At 40.3% G+C, this 18,954-nt stretch overlaps 1 protein-coding gene across 2 annotated transcripts in view; it reads right to left on the bottom strand.

Annotated features, from left to right (window-relative positions):
- Positions 1–18,954, bottom strand: part of LOC119853246 (cytoplasmic dynein 2 light intermediate chain 1) — a 133,202-nt gene that overhangs the window by 3,160 nt on the left and 111,088 nt on the right. For both annotated transcript variants that reach the window (XM_043511879.1, XM_038396092.2), the window contains 10 exons: positions 16,744–16,982; positions 16,186–16,318; positions 13,325–13,594; positions 10,141–10,306; positions 9,942–10,034; positions 8,275–8,474; positions 8,061–8,137; positions 5,290–5,557; positions 3,962–4,089; positions 2,848–2,988 (listed from right to left, as the gene is read on the bottom strand). In XM_043511879.1, coding sequence (XP_043367814.1) covers positions 2,851–2,988; positions 3,962–4,089; positions 5,290–5,557; positions 8,061–8,137; positions 8,275–8,474; positions 9,942–10,034; positions 10,141–10,306; positions 13,325–13,594; positions 16,186–16,318; positions 16,744–16,982 — 1,712 coding nt within the window. In that variant the 3' untranslated portion in view covers positions 2,848–2,850. The remainder of the gene's footprint in view (positions 1–2,847; positions 2,989–3,961; positions 4,090–5,289; positions 5,558–8,060; positions 8,138–8,274; positions 8,475–9,941; positions 10,035–10,140; positions 10,307–13,324; positions 13,595–16,185; positions 16,319–16,743; positions 16,983–18,954) is intronic.

Below are 18,954 nucleotides of genomic sequence, written 5' to 3'. Positions count from 1 at the left end.
CACCAGATCCCTGCTCATGGGGAAACAGAGCACAACAGAGGGGGCCTATAAGAAAAATAATTCTTTCTAGTGTTGTACTATATCTTTCCACTTTGATGTCCACAGGCCAGTAAGGCCAAGCTGTATGTCATCCACCCACCTTTTCCCCTGGCCTGTCCTTTCCTCTCTTCTCTGCACAGATTCAGGGGGTGGGATTGCTAGCAATTAAAGTTAAGTGTTACCAGTTCAAGACTACTTTTTCGGGGGCGGGGGGAGAGGGCCCTGTAGTCTATAACAATGATCACAGACTATTTCCCCTTTTAGTATCTCCAGGCATTAAGGTTCCATTTCTGGAGGGGAACAAGATCTGATCATATGTAATTGTAGTATATAGAATGTGAGCCTTTTTAATGTAAACATACATGCTGGCTACCTCCCATGATCGCTCTCTCCCAACATTCCATAAGGCAGCTGTTCCTAGCTCACAATTCGAGTCCCATTATGTATACATCTACCCTTGTCATAACACTACCTCTAAAACACTCACACCGCTTGGTCCCCATACATACTGTTAAGAGGGTGGAATTTAAAATGAAAAAGACTGTTTAAATAATGTCAACAGCCTGCCTAATTTCACAAAAGGAAAGAAATTCAAAGTTAAGGCTATGGGTATATTCTTAGCTAGATGCCTGAGGATTTTTGTTCATGACAATATGCCCCTAAAATTCAGAGCTGTCCCTTATTGTCTTTAATTTCTCCCATTGTGTCTCTCTTTTTTTTTTATTAAACATCAAAGTGAATTCACAACAGAGAGTCAGCCTAGAATTTAATCCTCTAAATACCTTAGGAATAGAGGTTTAGAATAGAAGTACCAATATACACCCTTAAAATTTCAATGTAATATAAAAGAGATTCTAATCACAACAGATCATTACCAAGAAGAGTAAACCACTTTAAAAAAATTAAGTGCCTTAAATATAATAAAAAGGAATAATTAAGAATCAAACAGGAAGCTGCCATACTGACAATTTAATGATGCTGAGGACTGAAAGAACTGGCTTTGCCGTTAGAAAGCAGTGGAAATCTGACATTTTCAATATGGCACTAGGGTAAGTTCTGGTCATGTTTTTCAAGAGCAAAGGTAACCGCAGAAGCAATAATGGGGGTTAGGGGCTATTTTTTTTAACAAGAAAATTAAAAAAAAAATGGTAAAAAAAAAGAATTTTCACCAAAAAAGAATCTTGATGTGTTCTGGATTCCTACTTCTGTCTAATGGTGAATCTGGTTCATTCAGTTCTACTTTACCTCATCAGGCTGGGCTTTGTCCGGGAGTTGATTACAGTGCAACCCCGCAGTGACAGCCCCATTCATTGAACGGAACTAATGAAACAATGTCTGGTATTTTTTTTAAATTATTTTTTTGAGATTTTTCCTTTTTTTAAAAAAAAGTGTATTTATGTAATGTCCACTGCAATATAACTAATTAAAGTATGTTTTCCATGAACTGAAGTATTACAATTATTGAAATAAGAACAGTAGATTTATAAACATACAGATATTTAGGAATGCATCCAAATCATGTCCTGTTTCTTAAACAAGTTAAAATCTAATTTATACATGCACTTAGTATGACTGCACAGGGAAAAGAGGTAATTTCACATGGAAACTGCTAATTGCAGCCACTAGCACATGCCGTGTCTGATCTGTGAGAGCAGTTGCGGTAGTTGCATACCTTGTATGCATTACATGTAAGCATGTAACTAGATGCACAACTACAGGCATGCTTTGAATGCACCGTTAACCTGTTTAAAAAAAAAAAATCAGGCCTGGTGTATCTAGCACCAAGAATGTGAGGATACAGACTTATTAAACTGCTAGAACACTCACTGTTTGTATGTGGGATGATGATCATTGTTTTTTTTAATAATGACAATTTATTAATATTGTCAACTATAGACAATGGCAATATAGTGACATGTTGAGTTGTAACAAGGAATCATCCATACAGTCAACAAAAGTGCATCAACAACATGCAAATAAAATAGAAATGCAGAATCTCTGAAACATTGAACAATTGTTCCGAGTTATTTTTAACTCCTTTACACTGGAATTCTAACTCTCTGGTTTGGATCATTACCTTCTGCCTACATAAAATTCTTCCGTAGCTTCAGTGAAATCATACGCTTAATCTCCTGTCCTAAATTGCTTTGTTACAAAGTTACCATTCTCTCTCTACTCTCTTGCACTGAGTGAAGTGATTTATATATAGTGTATATACTGGTATCTTTGTGGATGAGAGATGTTGAAAAATGTAAATAATTTTTTTCATTATACTGTTACTCTGAGTCTCCAAATTAAGTATATGATCAATATTCAGAAACTATGGGCCAGGTCCTCAGTTGGTGTAAATTGGTGTAAGTGCATTTAAGTCAAGAGAGCTACACTACTTTACACCAGCTGGGGATCTGCCCCATATTCTTGAATTAAAACATATATCTGAGTCACATGCATCTTGTCACCTATATAATGATGACGTCAAAAGGAAAAAATGTTGAAGGCACAATTTTTAGTAGTTTTTTAGTAGGGTTTTTTTGTTTTTTTACCACTTACAGCACAGAGTCAAAGATTTTGAAGCTGGCTTTCAACTATCTGTATTCTGCTGCCATCCAGTGGTTTACATAAAACGATGTGATATTAAAAGAATGATTTTTTTATGGTATATCTTTGCTGTAGGGTATTAATAAAACATATGGACATTGTGAAGTATAAAAGGTGAGATCCCTTTTGTGGTGAGGGAATGGGCAGGTGTTTTACAAGAGTCACAATAACCTACCACCCACTAGCGCTAATATTTTCCTTCATTTTTACCTGTTACCAATCTTGATTTGATTTCTGCTTGATAAACCTCAGAGATAAGTAGTATAAAACCATGAAACCAGTACTAATACCAATGAGGATGAGGTAGCTTGCATAGAGAGGATACGAGTCCAGATTCATAGCTTGAATTACCTGTAAGCACAGACATCACAAAATAGTAATTAAAAATGTCTTTAAAATGGATGTGCAAAGTATCACATCTCCTTGGCTTTGCTCCTCTTCCTTCCTTGCCCCTGGTGGCTTTTATATTCTTATTTTCAATTACACCAAGATCAGCTTTGTCACATCTCTCAACAAGTGTATCATTAGGAGGAACGCAGCGTTATTTCTAAACATTGTTTTCCAACAAATGTGTATCTGAGGTTTGTGAAGGGAATTATTGCTTTATTTGCTCTTTAAAAATGTATTTCATTTTCCCCTCCTCAGATAACAAGGCACCATGTAAATATTGTGACACAAATCGGCCACTGCATGGACTTGCCTCAAGCAGAGGCTGCTATTTGTGTTGTATGATATGGTGTCTTCAGTATATGAACACACATCCATTGGAGGACCAAAGAGAGAGCACCAGACTCGTTCCATTTAGTATCTACAGTAACAGGCATTCCAAAAATGAAATGCCAAGACATTCAATCACTACACCAGTGGCTCTCAACCTTATTCTTGCGGCAACTGGCACCCGTCCTTTTGTACTGCTTCAAGCAGGCTTTGAAGGTTCCCTAGTAGTAGGGGAAACATATCTCAATCTCTTTCCCTCCCTCCTGTATGCTGGGATGGGACTAATTTAATATGGCTCTGTCAAACTCTGCCCACTTCATTTCCTACTTTGCCTATGTGGGGGATCAGATAGTGAGTTGACAGGAAAAGGGAGCAGTCATATAATCCTACCAAACTGTGGTGGTGATGCAGCTCAGGCTTATGCCAAAGGTCAAACAGCATGCACTATGGCTCCAATTTAGCAAAGTCAATGAGCATAAGCACGCCCTAAGAGTGCTTTGCAGAATCAAGGCATATATCATTTAGTCAACTACAATAATAAATGCCTTAGTAGCTGTTTCTCAAATTATTTATCAAATATAAAAATCTCTCTGGGAGACTGACTTACAAGTTTCCCTGGGATTTGAAAGGTAACATTTCCAACAGTCATTTGGTATGTGAGTTCAGTGAACTGAATTTGCATCAGGCTTTCGTAACTCCATCTGACAAAAGATATTTTAGAAATCCAAAATGGAACTGGAAAAAACAGTAGGAGGGGTAGAGAAAGAAAGGGAGGAATCTGTCTTAATATAAACACACAAAATGAACCTATTATATCTAATGCCATGTCTATATAGGTTGTAGGAATCAACGTCCTCATATCAGCTAAGTCTTTGATTAGTTTCTCCACACAAATTAAATATGCATAGAAATGTGATACCCAAAACTGGATGAAGAATTGAGGATGGCAAAAAAAGAACTGTAGCTCTTCTGGAAGGCTTTTTGCACATCCCCAGTTACTATAAGGTTTTTTGATTTGTTACTTTGTTTTTATTTTACATATTTTACAGAGCCACTTTGTTTCAGTAATAAAATATAAAAGAGGACAGACTCGGGACAAATCTGACTAAAATTTTAAGTTTTTGTTTTAAAAACAAGGCTTTACATAATGTAAAACTAATAGGTCTCCATGATTTTTGAAAATATTCTAATAAAGCTTTTTCTAATTGCACTCTAACAAATGCTTATTATGTAGTTCAGACATTGGAGTTCAGTCCTTGTGCTTTGACAACCTGATATTGACTAAAACTGACCATAAACAGTACAATTGAGACATCTATATTCATTGTACAAGTCGAGCTAAAACTAAATAAGCATTATCAGTAAAAATGTTGATTTTTTTAAAACTATTTTTCATTTAAGTTTTTTATCCTATATTTGTTTTCTTTAAATATTTAACTTGACAGTTCAAATACTACAGTAGCAAAGCAACTCGTATTCTGTTGCTATCTGTTACATGACAGTGCTAAATTCTGTGTTAAAGGCTTTCTAAATTACACTTATAATGTAGCCTTGAGTGTAATTTGAACTTATCAGTGAGACAGGTTTTGTACTCATCTTTGAATTATTTCTATATTTACAAAACCTGGAACAGAACAAAAATAATATACAGTACATATAATACATTCTTAAATAGTGCTTTTTATCCGTAGATCTCAAAACATTGTAGATACTATTCCCATTTTATAGATGGATGGGGAAACTGAGGCACATAGTGATGAACTGACTTGTCCAACACCACCCTATAAGACAACAGAAGAGTTGTGATTAGAACCCAGGTTACCCGAGTTCCTGTCCAGTATTCTATCCACTAGGCCATAATGCCTCAAAAACATTGCCTGTGATTTACAAAAGCTGTAAGTAGTTGTTAGTTACGACTGCACTTGCCAGTCTTACCTAGCCACAGGTTTTCTAAGCTTACCACGAAACCGCCACTCAGGAAGAAGGTTGTGAAAAGGACATTCCCAAAGAAGGCTGACATCTGCAGTGTTGGGAGCAGTGCTGCTATCCATAGTGCCATTGCTCGGGCACAGAAAACCACAAGCCAGACTGCCAGGAAGTTAAGGAGGAAATGTTCTGGTTCAGGACTGAGGTTTGCCAGCCAGTAGATAGGAACTCCATAAATTATTACAAAAGCACAGTGTTCTGGGAGCTCCCCTAAAATCTGTTGAGAGGGAAAAAACCACTGAAAATTATGGAACTTTCTCATATTAATATATGTATTTTTTAATATTTTGCAGGAAATAACCTATTAAAATGCGATCACCTTCGTCAGTGTTTTCAGTGAAACACTAAAAAAAAAAAACAGAAAAAGGAGGATCCTAGCTAATTTTCCTTCTATTTCTAGTTGTGACATTTTCTGTAACTAAAACCTAAAACTGACAGGCTTCTTGTTAAGGATTATATGCCTTGTTTTGTTACAGTTTGTCAGTTTCTGGGAATCTAAGACATTTCCCATAAAAGCTCATAAACCTGATGGCAATAATGCCATTAATGAGTCTCTGCAAATGTATTTTAGTTCAAATTCTGTTGAATCTTTACGATGAGTACACTTCAAATCATCCACTATGAAGATCATTCGTCCCTTCTTCCTCATTTTTGCCTACAGTTGGGACAGCACGTTTTGCAAACTAGTTAATCCAGGGGTTCTCAAACTTCATTGCACCGTGACCCCTTTCTGACAACAAAAATTACTATATGACCCCAGGAGGGGGGACTGAAATCTGAGCCCACCTGAGTCCTCCCGCCCTGGGGTGGGGAGGGCAAAGCCAAAGCCCAAGGGCTTCAGTCCTGGGCTGGGGGCCTGTAACCTGAGTCCCGATGCCCAGGGGCTTCAGCTTCAGCCCCAGGTGGTGGCACTCAGGCTTCAGCTTCAGGCCTGGGACCCAGCAAGTCTAAGCCAGCCCTGGCGACCCATTTTAAGGGGTTGTGACCCACTCTGGTGTCCCGACCCACAGTTTGAGAATCACTGAGTTAATCCATTGGAAAACAAAAATATTAGAATTTTCATACATAAGTAATAAAAGGCATATGTAGTGATGTAATCACTTCACCCATGGGAGTTAAGTAGGAGTGTACTTGACGGTCACTTAATAATATACCTCTACTGCTATGATTCATTAAAAAAAATTGATATAATTTCATTGTGAAAACTGTATTGTCTATGAACTACAAAGAATATTTTTTCCCCAGAACCACTCATGAGGGTTTTAAATCTTGTTTGGGAATGGAAACCTAAATTACAGATGCTGTGGCGGGCAGAGCTTTCCTAAAGGAAGGGGTTAGCCTCAGCTCTGGCAATAACAAAGCATATTTTAAAAAGTATCTTCGTAATTTTTTTTCAGAAACAATTGTGCTCCATACATTTAATATGCTGGTTTTCTCCAATCACTATTGAGTCAAACAAAATTTGGCTCTCAAAGGTGAAAGATGAAATTGCCACATTCTATGTCACTTCTTTATGCTACATACTTCTCAAGCAAAGTGCTGAGAAGGTGTCTAATGGATGCATGTACACCTAGCATTGCTATTTTGTGTCAGACTGCAGCATTTACAAAGATTCTTCTGTAAGATGGGTCTCTTCATGTTACTAAACTCACAACAGCACTTCAACACTGAGGTATGCTGGAAAAAAAAGGTATGTAAAACTATCCAAAACAACACGTTTCCTTTTCATTATTCCCAAGGTTGGCACCAAGTTGTGCTTCAGAACCAACTCCAGGCTTGTTATTTTAGAGCTTTCCTAAAGGAAGGGGTTAGCCTCAGCTCTGGCAATAACAAAGCATATTTTAAAAAGTATCTTGAGAATCACTGAGTTAATCCATTGGAAAACAAAAATATTAGAATTGTTGTTTATGACACGGCGAGACACCTTTAAAAATGTATCCCTTGCTGAACACCATGTCAAAGACACATTGTGAAAGCAATCATCCAGTCTGATTTCTAGCCACTATCTCTAAATTATACACTTGAGGCACTGGACTTTGCCCTTCCACCTCAACCAGGGACAACCCGAAGTGAAAGTGATTGTGCTTGTCCTTCAGTGATGTCTGTTTCCTATGAAACAACTATTGCCCATTGATTGCCTAAATGGTAATGCTGACCTTGTTCTCTCACCAATTAGCACAGCGGGCAATGATAAGCCACAGCCCTCTTTAGTCGAAGGCCCACTTTTACCATTTCTCTACTTGTGGGACTGGCCAGTGAATAGTGGAAGATTACACCTGCACCACCAACAACACAAAAGGGCTCATTTTCCCTAAAGGGGGCAAGTGTGACAGCCCCTGCAGCCTGACGCCTCATTGGTTAGACAGCAGGGAATAACTCCCCTAGTTTGATCTGACCTAAGGCTTTTCCATCTCCTGCCCTAGCCCAGCCAGAAATCCCCTTGTCCCAGCAGTCTAAGAGTAGCCAGTGAAAGGATCCTCTTAGACCTTGACTACTTTCTGACCTAAGGCCAGGCTCATGGTTTATGGAGACAGATGCTTTAAGAGAATTGTGAGGCTTAATTAATTAGTTAATAAATGTTTGGGAAGCAAGATGACCACTTTAGATGACAGGCATGATAAGTGTGAAGTCTGAACAAAATTTCATCACCCACACACAAGGCTTTTACTTTTCATGTTAAAACCAGATATACACTTTTCTTGACAGCTGCAACCAATTACCTTAGCAAAGAAGTAGGGAGTTACAGAATACATCCCATCTTCTAAATCATGATAAAGCATAGCTCTTTCTGAATGACCTACAGTATAAAACAGAAACAGACAGGTATATTTCGTGCTAGAACTGCCCATAGTCAATATATTTTTCATTAGCAATTTAAGTATTATTTTGTTCAATTGTCTTAAAGCATTATCACTAAAACTGACAGACACTTACATTTTGCAATAACATCCAAAAGCACTGTGAAGGGGATTAGTGCACCTATCATAAACAACAGTGCTACTGTGTCCTGAATAGATAGCTTGCTTTTCTCATGACCATAGTATAAGAATCCAATTAATAATGACATTAGAAGGGCCTCAGATCCATGGATTAATAACGTTGAAAGATCTCTGAAGTCACTGGAGATTTGACGACTAAGAAAAACAACAACACTGACCATAAGATACTATAATAGCTAATAATGCCAGTTAAACTACATTTAGATAATTTGGCCTGATTCTCTTATCATTGACACATATAGAACCACGTTGACTTCAGATGGGATGAGAATTTGGCCTTTTAGACAGGAACATGTATAGTACAAATCAAAACTATCGTAACAAATCTCTGGCCAGCTAGCACTTCATCGTTTAGATAGCATGGTCATTGGGAAATTCATGGTAGAAGTGGGGATAGAAATCAGATCCTCCAGCTCCAAAATGTAGATCCAATCATGTGAGCTAAAGCAGAATCCCTGTTTACGGATAAATGACACACCGTTAAATAATTCTGGCATGATCCAGCACAGAGGTGGGCAAACTACGGCCTGCAGGCTGAATCTGCCCCGTGAGCCGCACCACGCAGCCTGGCCCCACTCCAGCCGGGGCACAGGGTCAGGGACTGTAAAACGAGGCTTCCGGAAACCGCAGCATGCCCTCACTCCAGCTTCCACACATTCCAATGGGAGCTGCAAGAGCAGTGCCTGCAGATGGGGCAGAGTGCAGAACCGCCTGGCAGCACCTCCGTATAGGAGCTGGAGAAGGGACATGCCATTGCTTCCGGGAGCCGCTTGAGGTAAGCGCAGCTCAGAACCTGCACCCCCTAAACTTCCAACTCCCTGCCCCAGCCCTGATCCCCCTCCCACTCTCCAAACTCCTTGATCCCAGCAGCCTCCTGTACCCCAAACCTCTCATCCCCAGCCCCACCCCAGAGCCTGCACCCCAGCCGGAACCTATGCCCCTGCCCCAGCCCTGAGCCCCCTCCCGCCCTCCAAACCACTCAGTCCCAGCCCAGAGCACCCTCCTACACCCCAAACTCCTCATCCCCAGCCCCACCCCAACCCCAATTTTGTGAGCATTCATGGCCCGCCATACAGTTTCTATTCCCCGATGTGGCGCTTGGGCCAAAATGTTTGCTGACCCAGCAGATAGTAGAGGTACTCCAGACATATTAAGCCAGTTAATTACAGTTTTTTGAATAATTGTGAAAGTACTAGTGAATGTCACAGCCAACTACAGCAGCCACCACCAGTAACAATCATGCTAAAATAAGGATAAACAAATCGCATGCCTCATGATGTCTTAGTCAAAATGAGTTGATGAAATTTCTTGAATCCCCTTGTTTGGGGGAGCATGGTGCAGTTGGCTAGATTTATCAAGGAAAGGTGTGGCTGCCTTTTTCTGAAGAATGAAGTAAGAGTGGCAGGATATGGGATTGACGTATGGTCAGATCTGGTATAACAACTTCTACATTCCAGTGTGACACAAACTTATCACCAGCTTTCTCCAGACTTTCAGCCTATGTTCAGCTTGCCCTTCATGCTTCTCTCTTAACATTCATTTCCTTTGCACTTTTAAATGTTATTCCTGGAAGACATCAGTTTCTTTTTAAAATAAGATTACCTGAGTAATACAGTAAACTGCTTTAAGCCACCTGGTAACTGATCAGTTGAATGTGAATGCATGTTAATCACCTCTTCTGGAGTGAAAAGGGAACTGTTCAAAAGTAAAGAGAGAGAAAAAGGGAGTAACTCAATTTCAGCAACTGTTTCAGATCAAGCATATCACGTTCTTTTTATAAATAACATAATTATTATTTTACCTTTGTTCACTGTTAACAGTCATCACACAGTCTCCTTCATTAGCTTTCCATAAGAAATCATCAAAATCTTTGACCTTCTCCCAGAACAAGGTGGCAAGTGACCTTGCCCTTTTCTGACTTTCCATCTCCTTCTCTTTGCTCTGGTTATCAATGCTGGTCAAATCAACTGCAAGACATTATCTGATATGGGTCTACATAGCTAAGATATGATAGTTTACTCGTATTTGTATTGCTAGTAATAAATTTCATCGTCAATAGAACCTACCAAATTATAGCACATACTTATGATATGATGCGACAGTGGTCACTCTTAAAATGTTTGTCAATTGCTCTACATAACTCGATACCATTACTTCAGTATCTGCAGTGTGTTCCCTAAATTTTCTCTAGACAACGTGCAAATCCTGAATTAACATTATCTAATTGTCGAAGGAAAAAGTGGACGCTTTTCAGGTTGACACTACAACACTATATTTTACTATTATGGTATAAATACTTTTTTTTCTAGTTTGGGAATGCAATCTAGTGGCTAGAGGGCTTAGTCTGCCCTTGCATGCCCCATTTGTCACATACAGGGGCTCTGAGTGTCCCTACAGCTCCCTCCCCCCTACCACTGTACCCTCTTCTTCCCCACTCCAAGGGTTCCATGTGCCTCCCTTCCTCCCATATAAAGGTCCCTCATTCTCTTCTCCACCAGGATTCTGTGTATGCCCCTTTTCTCCCTTGCCCCTCAACTATCCTTATTTATTTATTTACCTGTCTGGGAGCTAAGTCATTCAGGGTGTCAACATTTTAAACTGAGAAGGGGAGATATTATGCTGGAATATGTTATTGGCTGCAATCAACCGGTTCTTTGCTCTATAGACAATTACAGGGGTGGTTGAAGGGGACAAGTCTCCTAACCAGATATCGGGACTCTGTGTGTCCCCATTTCCTCCTTCCAGTTTTCCAATTTTCACCCAAATCAATAGGGTTCTGCCCATTGATACTTAGAACATTTGCTAAAATTTTGGAATTGATCAGATGCAGTGTTCAATTGTTATCCCATCACATCCAAACACCCAAACAATCATAGTTCAACAATCAAGTTGAGCATAGGGGCATACAAGCTTGGCCAGTTATGGTTTACAGAATGATAAATTACACTGCATAAACAGAGTAGCAGCCGTGTTAGTCTGTATTCGCAAAAAGAAAAGGAGTACTTGTGGCAAGGCTCAGGACAAGGAGCAGATAAACTGCTAATTTGACCATGATTGTTCCATGAGTCCATAGGCAGTCTAACCGGATTACTCCATGAACGAAGACACAATACATTACATTTAGGATGTGATCTCTCACTTTAGGATGTGATCAGCTAATTTACAGTATTCAGATTTGAGACAAGTAGCACAAAATTTCTCCAGTGCTCCCTGTACACAGGACAGGATGAAAGACGAGCTTTTGAAAAGCTCCACTAATAAACACTATTTTTTTTTCTCCGCTATAGCACCATTTTACCCCAAGTAGAAGGGCTGGAATCCTTCAGACACTCCATTTGTCCATACCCATTAAGGCTGACATATCAGAAATCTGGAGAATTTAAGCAAATATACAAACCCTTAGTTGCATATTAATGAATATGCAACCCATTATTTAAATAATTCGCAGTAAATATCCTGGTGTAAGGCTAATAACGTTGTTGCATGGAGTGAGCTGCTGGAATAGAGGAATTGTTGTGCTCCTGACTGCCTCTGGCAAACCCCTGGTTGGTGGCCAGGTAAGTCTGGCTACTCCTTGTCCTGGACTAGGTGGAGGGTTCTAATTGGTTTTACAGCTAGGGTTCCAATTTTGGTTGGATGTATTCCTGGAGGTTTCATCAAATGACATAATCTTTAATTAAAGACTCATCTTTAATTGCTGGAGACTCCAAGACAATCCCAGAGGGTTGGCAACCCTACTTCCAGCCCCTGCTACTGACCCTGAGCTGGGGAATCTGGCTGCTACCAGCTAGAGAACATTTTGGGTGCCCAGCTAGGGAGGCTGCCCCAGGCTAATGGGAGAGGGGTTCTGGCTGCTGCTATTTGGCTGCTACTCACAGGCCCTTGTGGCCATGGAGAGAGGATTAGAGATGTGCCCAGTGACACTCTAGCCATAGTTCTGCATGTGTGGACACCAGTGTGTTTGGAGGGCTACACTCAAGGTAGTTTCTCTGTGGTCAGCATCCTGAAGGACACTAACCACAGAGATCTTGCCTAGAGAAGGCCAAATGACAGGGATACTTCCCAGAGTGCCTCTGAGACAGCGTCTCCCCAGGTGGAGGTGCTGTTCACCCTGGGCGCAGCCCTGGGGTGGGGAGAGCCTCACTGTGCTCCAAGCCCAGGCCTCCACCAGTGAGTGCAGCTTTCCTTCCCTGAGTGCTGGAGCTGGCTCCTCCAGCACAACTCCAGACACACCTAGAGTGGTCACCCTGCAGCAAGGTGGCCTATGTCCGCTGGGCCCCAGCCGACTGGGGACCACAGGATTGAGCATCTGCCTCAGAGTCCTGCAGGGTAAGATTTTCCCTGAGCTGTATATAGCTCTTTGAGCCACTGGGGCATGGGCCAGGCACAGCCAGGAGTAACACCTCCAAGATACTGGCAACTCCAGGGAGGAAACTGGGACAGTGATTTCAGATTTCTTTGCCAAGGGTAACAAAGTACTGGCAGTTCGGCACCCCCCATCCCCGCCACTCCAGTATCCCACAACAGGGAAAACAGGGAACTTCTATAGCCCCCATTATGTTCCCCGCCCAGAAAGTGGTGAAGCTACTTACCTTGGAAACCAGAAGGTAAAGAGATATCTGTAGAAGAGCAACTGATTGGCTCCCTTACTTTGTACTAGGTGCAGAAAGCTCCAGAGCATGTAAAATGTGGGACTAACCGTGTGTGAAACAAAGCAAGTACAAACATTAGCCATACTTTGCAGGGTGGATGGATTGTCACATACACAGTTACTTAAGGTTGGTTTTGCCATACAGTTCCACTTATTTTTAAACTGTTACTCCAGCAAAGACTAACAAAAGCTCTGATACAGCATTGGTTTATAAGTCACCTATCGGACAGTATCCAAAAGCAATTCAATAAAAATCAGTGCATTACATAAGCTTATGAAAATAAATGATTTCATGCATCCCATTTATATTTGTTTAATCACATGTGATACTAACCATAGAAATCTGCAGGATTGCTGTATTTTGGGCAGGGATAGCCTATTTCTGTGAAATATTGGACCATGTTCCGGGCTGTTCCAGAATAGATGGTAGTTCCAGAGGTCATCAGAAGAACTAAATCAAAGAGTTGGAAGATATCTGATCGGGGCTGGTGAACTGAAAGGAGAACTAATCTGTTTCCTCTGGCAAGCCTGGATAGGGTTATCACAAGATTGTGTGCAGTAAAACTATCTAGTCCAGATGTGGGTTCATCAAGTATCAGTATTCCTGTCAAAGAGAAAAGGCGATGATGGGAAGCATTGTTCAATTTTTGCATGTGTTGCATGTGAAATGGCACCAGTACGTAAAATCTTATTGATACCTTTTTAAAGATTTTTTTTTAAAGCAGCAAGATCAAATATTATTTAACAAGGAGAAAATTCCCTTCCCTAAAGTTCTTTCTCCACATTACCAAACCATTTCCTGTAGTCCCAATCCTGCTCCCATAGAAATCAATAAGAATGAGAGTAAATTCTGGCCCCATATTTTAATTTCCAGTGTTTTTCTCCTAACTTCCAGCTTTATATAATAGATACAAGAACATAACAGTAGTCAGTTCTGTATCTTTCCATGTACAGTAACTTGTCACTTAAAGTCATCCTGGTTAACGTTGTTTTGTTACGTTGCTGATCAATTCGGGAACATGCGCGTTTAAAATCGCACAGTGCTCCCTTATAATGTTGTTTGGCAGCTGCCTGCTTTGTCCACTGCTTGCAGGAAGATCAGCCCATTGGAGCTAGCTCGTGGGGGCTTGGAACCAGCCTGGACCAGCAGCCCCCCCATCGGCTCCCCTAAATTCCCTGTGCGGCAGCCGCCAAGCAGGCTATCAATTGCTGGGCAGTTCAGGTGTCCCTCTCCCCCCCACTACTGTGTGCTGCTCCTGCCCTCTGCCTTGGAGCTGCTCCCAGGAGCCTCCTGCTTGCTGTTCAGGGGTGGGGGGGAAAATGGGGGCTAATGTCAGGGTGTCCCCCTCCCTGCTCCTGCACCCTGCTTATCCCATCTCCATAGAGCGGGGCGGGGGGGCGCACACAACATGGCTCAGGACGGAGGGAGCTTGCTGGTTGCAGCTGCTTTCTCAACTTCCTGATCTACTTAAAAAAGCAGTGTACTTAGAGTGCGGTCAGCATACTTACAGGGGCAATGCGCATCTCTCTCTCCCACACACAGGGTGTGTGTCTCTGTCTGCCATGCTGTCTCCCTCCATTTGTGCTGCCTTGTAGAGTGTGAGGCTACATTAACAACGTGTTAACCCTTCAGGGTTCTGCCAAGTGCTAGTTCATCATTTAGCACTTAGGTATTCCCCGGGAATATCCTACCCTCTTTCACTCCCTGACTCCACCACCTCAACCAAGCTTCACAATCACCATTGCTGTGTACGGTATTAAATTGTTTAAAACTTATGCTGTATAGAAATATATAATATAGTCTTTTGTCTGGTGAAAAAAATTTCCCTGGAACCTAACCCCCGTATTTACATTAATTCTTATGGGGAAATTGGATTCGCTTAATATCATTTCGCTCAAAGTTGCATTTTTCAGGAACTTAACTACAACATTAAGCGAGGAGTTACTGTATGTTACATGAGATGTAGCTTCAGTGTGGTTAGAGTTTAGGGCAATACTTCTACTCATATTCTATGTGTTCAAACCACTTGCATCATTCAGCTGAAAAGAGTCACACAGTGTCAGGGTGTGTAAACTCCTCAAAACCAGAGAGCCAAAGTTATAAAAAATAAAATATAGGAGCATGAAAATGAAGAGAGGAGAAATAAGTTCTACATTAATATTTTCTATCTGAAGGTTTCTTTGCAATTTGTTGTTGAAAACTCAAGTGAGATAATGTTAAACATTTTGAGACCTTGAATTATTCACAATTATATTATCATAGCACCGAACGGCCCCAAGTAGTATCAAGTGCTGTACAGGCACACACAAAATCATGGACCTACATCCTAAAAGATATTTAAGCATGTAGCTCCCACCTAAAGCCCTTTGAGGATCTGGACCATGGTTCCTGTCCTGAAGAGCTTATTATGAAGTGTTTGAAGTGCTAAAAAGGGAAAATTTGTATTTAATTTTTCTTTTCCTGGAAACAGAAAATGTTTTGCATCAATACATACCTCTTTTCCTGAGCAGCACTTACTGAAAAACATTTTTTTGCCTTCCCTGTAATTGTGGAAAAAATAGCCTTATCTACACTGGGAATATTCAGACCCATGTTTCCTAAAGAAGGCAAGGGTACTGATAGAAACTTCAATGTAGACATGGATTAGGCTTTATTACCACTATGTTGGCTGGTGAGAACAGGGGTAAAGAACAACTGAGCCTGCCTGAGTTTTCTCTGCATTGCAGTTTTCACTGCCTGGGGTAATTTACAAATCTGAAAAATCCTAGTGGAGCCACAGGCACTGAGATTACCATCTAGTACCTTAATCCTACAGATTGTTACTAACATAATCTTTACTCTCACAAGTAGCCCAACTGAAGTAAACAGGACTTCTAGTGTGCATAAGAGTTTCAAAGTCTGGGCACATAACACTGGAAAAGTGATTACAAGGTATCGGTTCTGATTCTGATTCCACTGAAGTTAACAGAAATTCTTATGGTGACTTAAATGGGAGCAGATTAGGTCAATAAATTTCATAATAAAGCCACTAATGTCCAAGTAAATAATATTCCTTGCTTGTATTTAAAATGTAAATAGGCACAATTGCTGCAGCCAGTGGGGGGGGGGAGGGAAATATTTCCCTTACTAATGTAAAACCCCTCCTCCCCCATCTGGTTTTGTGGTTTAATTAAGATGAATGACTTTATGCTTACCAGGGTTCCATAGCAGCTGCACTCCAATGCTTACTCTTCGCCTTTCTCCCCCTGACACACCTCGGATGTATTCATTCCCTACTCTTGTGTTTGCACACTGTCGTAACCGCAGTTCTGCTATAACATCTTCCACCTGGCAGTTCCAGGATAAAGCAAGGGTTAGTTGTTTAATCATTAAGTATAATGCACAGTCCAAAATTACGTTTGGCTTTAAGCATCATTCAAATATTATTGCGCTATCTGATCAATAGCCATTTAAAAGAAACCTTGACTTTCTCAGAGGTAACATTTTCTAAAAATTCAGCAATTCATTTCTCATTTTAGCTCCCATAAAGCTTTCCCTAAATTGCCATTTGGAACAACTGCAGCCTTCTATCTGGGAGCAAAAAAAATTAAAACCTATTTATAAGCAAAAATAGAGAAATCAAGCTTTAGACTTTACAACTTACATAACAAATGCCCAGTTTAATTTAACTGTTCTTACCCCAAACATACTTGGATAATTATGTCAAATGCATTTTTGACAACTTTATTTTTTTCCCCAGCAGCTCTAATTACCCTTTTTTCCCTTTGTGAGTCTGAAAAAGTCTTCGGGAGCCGCAATTTTGCAACGAATAATAATGTTTCTTTGACAGTTAGGCTGGGTAGTAGTCGATCATCCTGCCGCACATGTGCAATGCATTTCTTAACAAGCTGGTGAGTACTGGGTTTTCCATTGATTATGATTTGGCCAGACTTAATTTTGCCACCATGATCTCGACAGGTTATCACATCAAGTAAGGATGTTTTTCCACAGGCTAGAAAAATCATAATTTAAAAAGTTAAAAATCTCTCTGGATTCTAATTCAAATTCTAGAGCTGTTCCATTTGGTCACAAAAATGAGGCAAATGTTTTTGCCACATTCATGTTCCTCCATATTCACCCCCATCCTAAGCCCTCTCTATAGCTTATTTCAGAACCCCTGAAGGAGAACAGCCTGTGAAGGAAGGGATGCATAGATTTTAGAGAGAGAGAGAGAGTGTGTGTGTAAAAAGCATGCAGTTTATGGTCTCTAGCTGATTAGCCCTTCCCAGAGTGCGCCTCCTGGACTACATTTGCAGAGGGTCTGCCTATATGTGGAGTGAGAACTGCAGCAGACAGCTTCTAACCCATGTTTCTCCTTGTGGCTGCCCATATCATAATGACGAGCATGGTATAACATATAGGAAGAAAGAGAGATCCGACAAAACAAGTAGGTCTGTAGGTCTTGAGGCATATTCTTATGCAAACCAACCAAACAGAATTTGGCCCTGTATTTTTAAAATAAGCATATTTCATCTGTGTTGCAAACATTTTCTGAAACAGGCAATATACATTTGAAACCAATTGGAGGATCGAAGCCCCAGGGTTCTTAGGTAGTGCCATGGGCACCAATAAGTAGGAGACCTGAGTTCAAGTTTGACTGTTTGTTTTGAGCCAAAGGTTTAGGACATCTTTAGAAGTTATAATATGAGCTCTTAGGCTAGAGCAGTGGTTCTCAGCCAGGGGTATGCAGAAGTCTTCCAGAGAGTACATCAACTCATCTAGATATTTGCCTAGTTTTACAACAGGCTACATAAGACACTAGAAAAGTCAGTACAAAGTAAAATTGCATATGGGCAACAACTTGTTTATACTGCTCTATATATTATATGTTGAATATTCCAATTGATTAATTTTATAATTATATGGAAAAAATTAAAAAGTAAACAATTTTTCAGTAATAGTGTGCTGTGATACTGTTGTATTTTTCTGACTGATTTTATAGGCAAGTGGTTTTTAGGTGAAGTGAAACTTGGGGGCGGGTACGCAAGACAAATCAGACTCCTAAAAGCAGTACTGTACAATAGTCTGGAAAGGCTGAGAGCCACTGAGCTAGAGGACTACCAGCGAGACTGCTGCCTCATAAGAGATGGCACTAACTGAATTCCAAAGATGCCTGAAATCTTCAAACCCCAACCCCGCCCCCACCCATAACAAAGTTATGAACTGAAGTTTACCACATATGTAATTATACATATTTTTGGCTCACCATGATCATGTGGTGACTTGAGGAGAATTCTGTCCCTGATCCAGCAAAACACTTTTACACAGGCTTAACTTCAGGCACAGAAGTAATCCCATTGGCCTCGGGGTTCTGCATGGACACAGGGTCCACACTACTCGATCTGATTGCAGGACTCGGCCTAAATTTGTATTATAAGCTTGCTTTGTGGGATGAATTGTGAACATGAATAAATATGGTGTTTTTAAACAATGCAATATTGGCTCACACATAGGGGGAACAAGACTAAAATAATGGAAGCAAAATGACATTTGGAAATAAATAACAAATGTCTTGTTCTCTCATGTTGTGTGATATAGTTTGTAAACGTGCACACAGTTCCTTCATTATTAATTATTATTATTACTTATTTATTATTTCATGTATTGCTGGTCTTCATTTTAGAAGATTAATTCCCTACTTGATGATTTGAGGGTTTTTTATGTAAGTTTTTTTTAAAAAAATCCATCCATTTGCAAACCATATATCAATCCCCAGTGATTACTAACAATAAAGTGAAACCACTCAACAATTTTGACAAACCTCACTGAAGTATTTGATAAAATAGTTAATAAACTGGTTTTTTAAAACTGTTTAAGACCAGTTACCTGAATGGGATTTGTGCTCACTGTAAGCTACTTAACAAATACACAGCAATATAATATTGTTCCATCCAAAGCTCTTTTATCAGAGAGGATTCCCAAGC

Source organism: Dermochelys coriacea, chromosome 3, assembly GCF_009764565.3.
Source record: "Dermochelys coriacea isolate rDerCor1 chromosome 3, rDerCor1.pri.v4, whole genome shotgun sequence".
NCBI lineage: Eukaryota > Metazoa > Chordata > Testudines > Dermochelyidae > Dermochelys > Dermochelys coriacea.
Note: the sequence above shows the minus strand (reverse complement) of the source record. Positions and strands in the feature narration are given on the sequence as shown.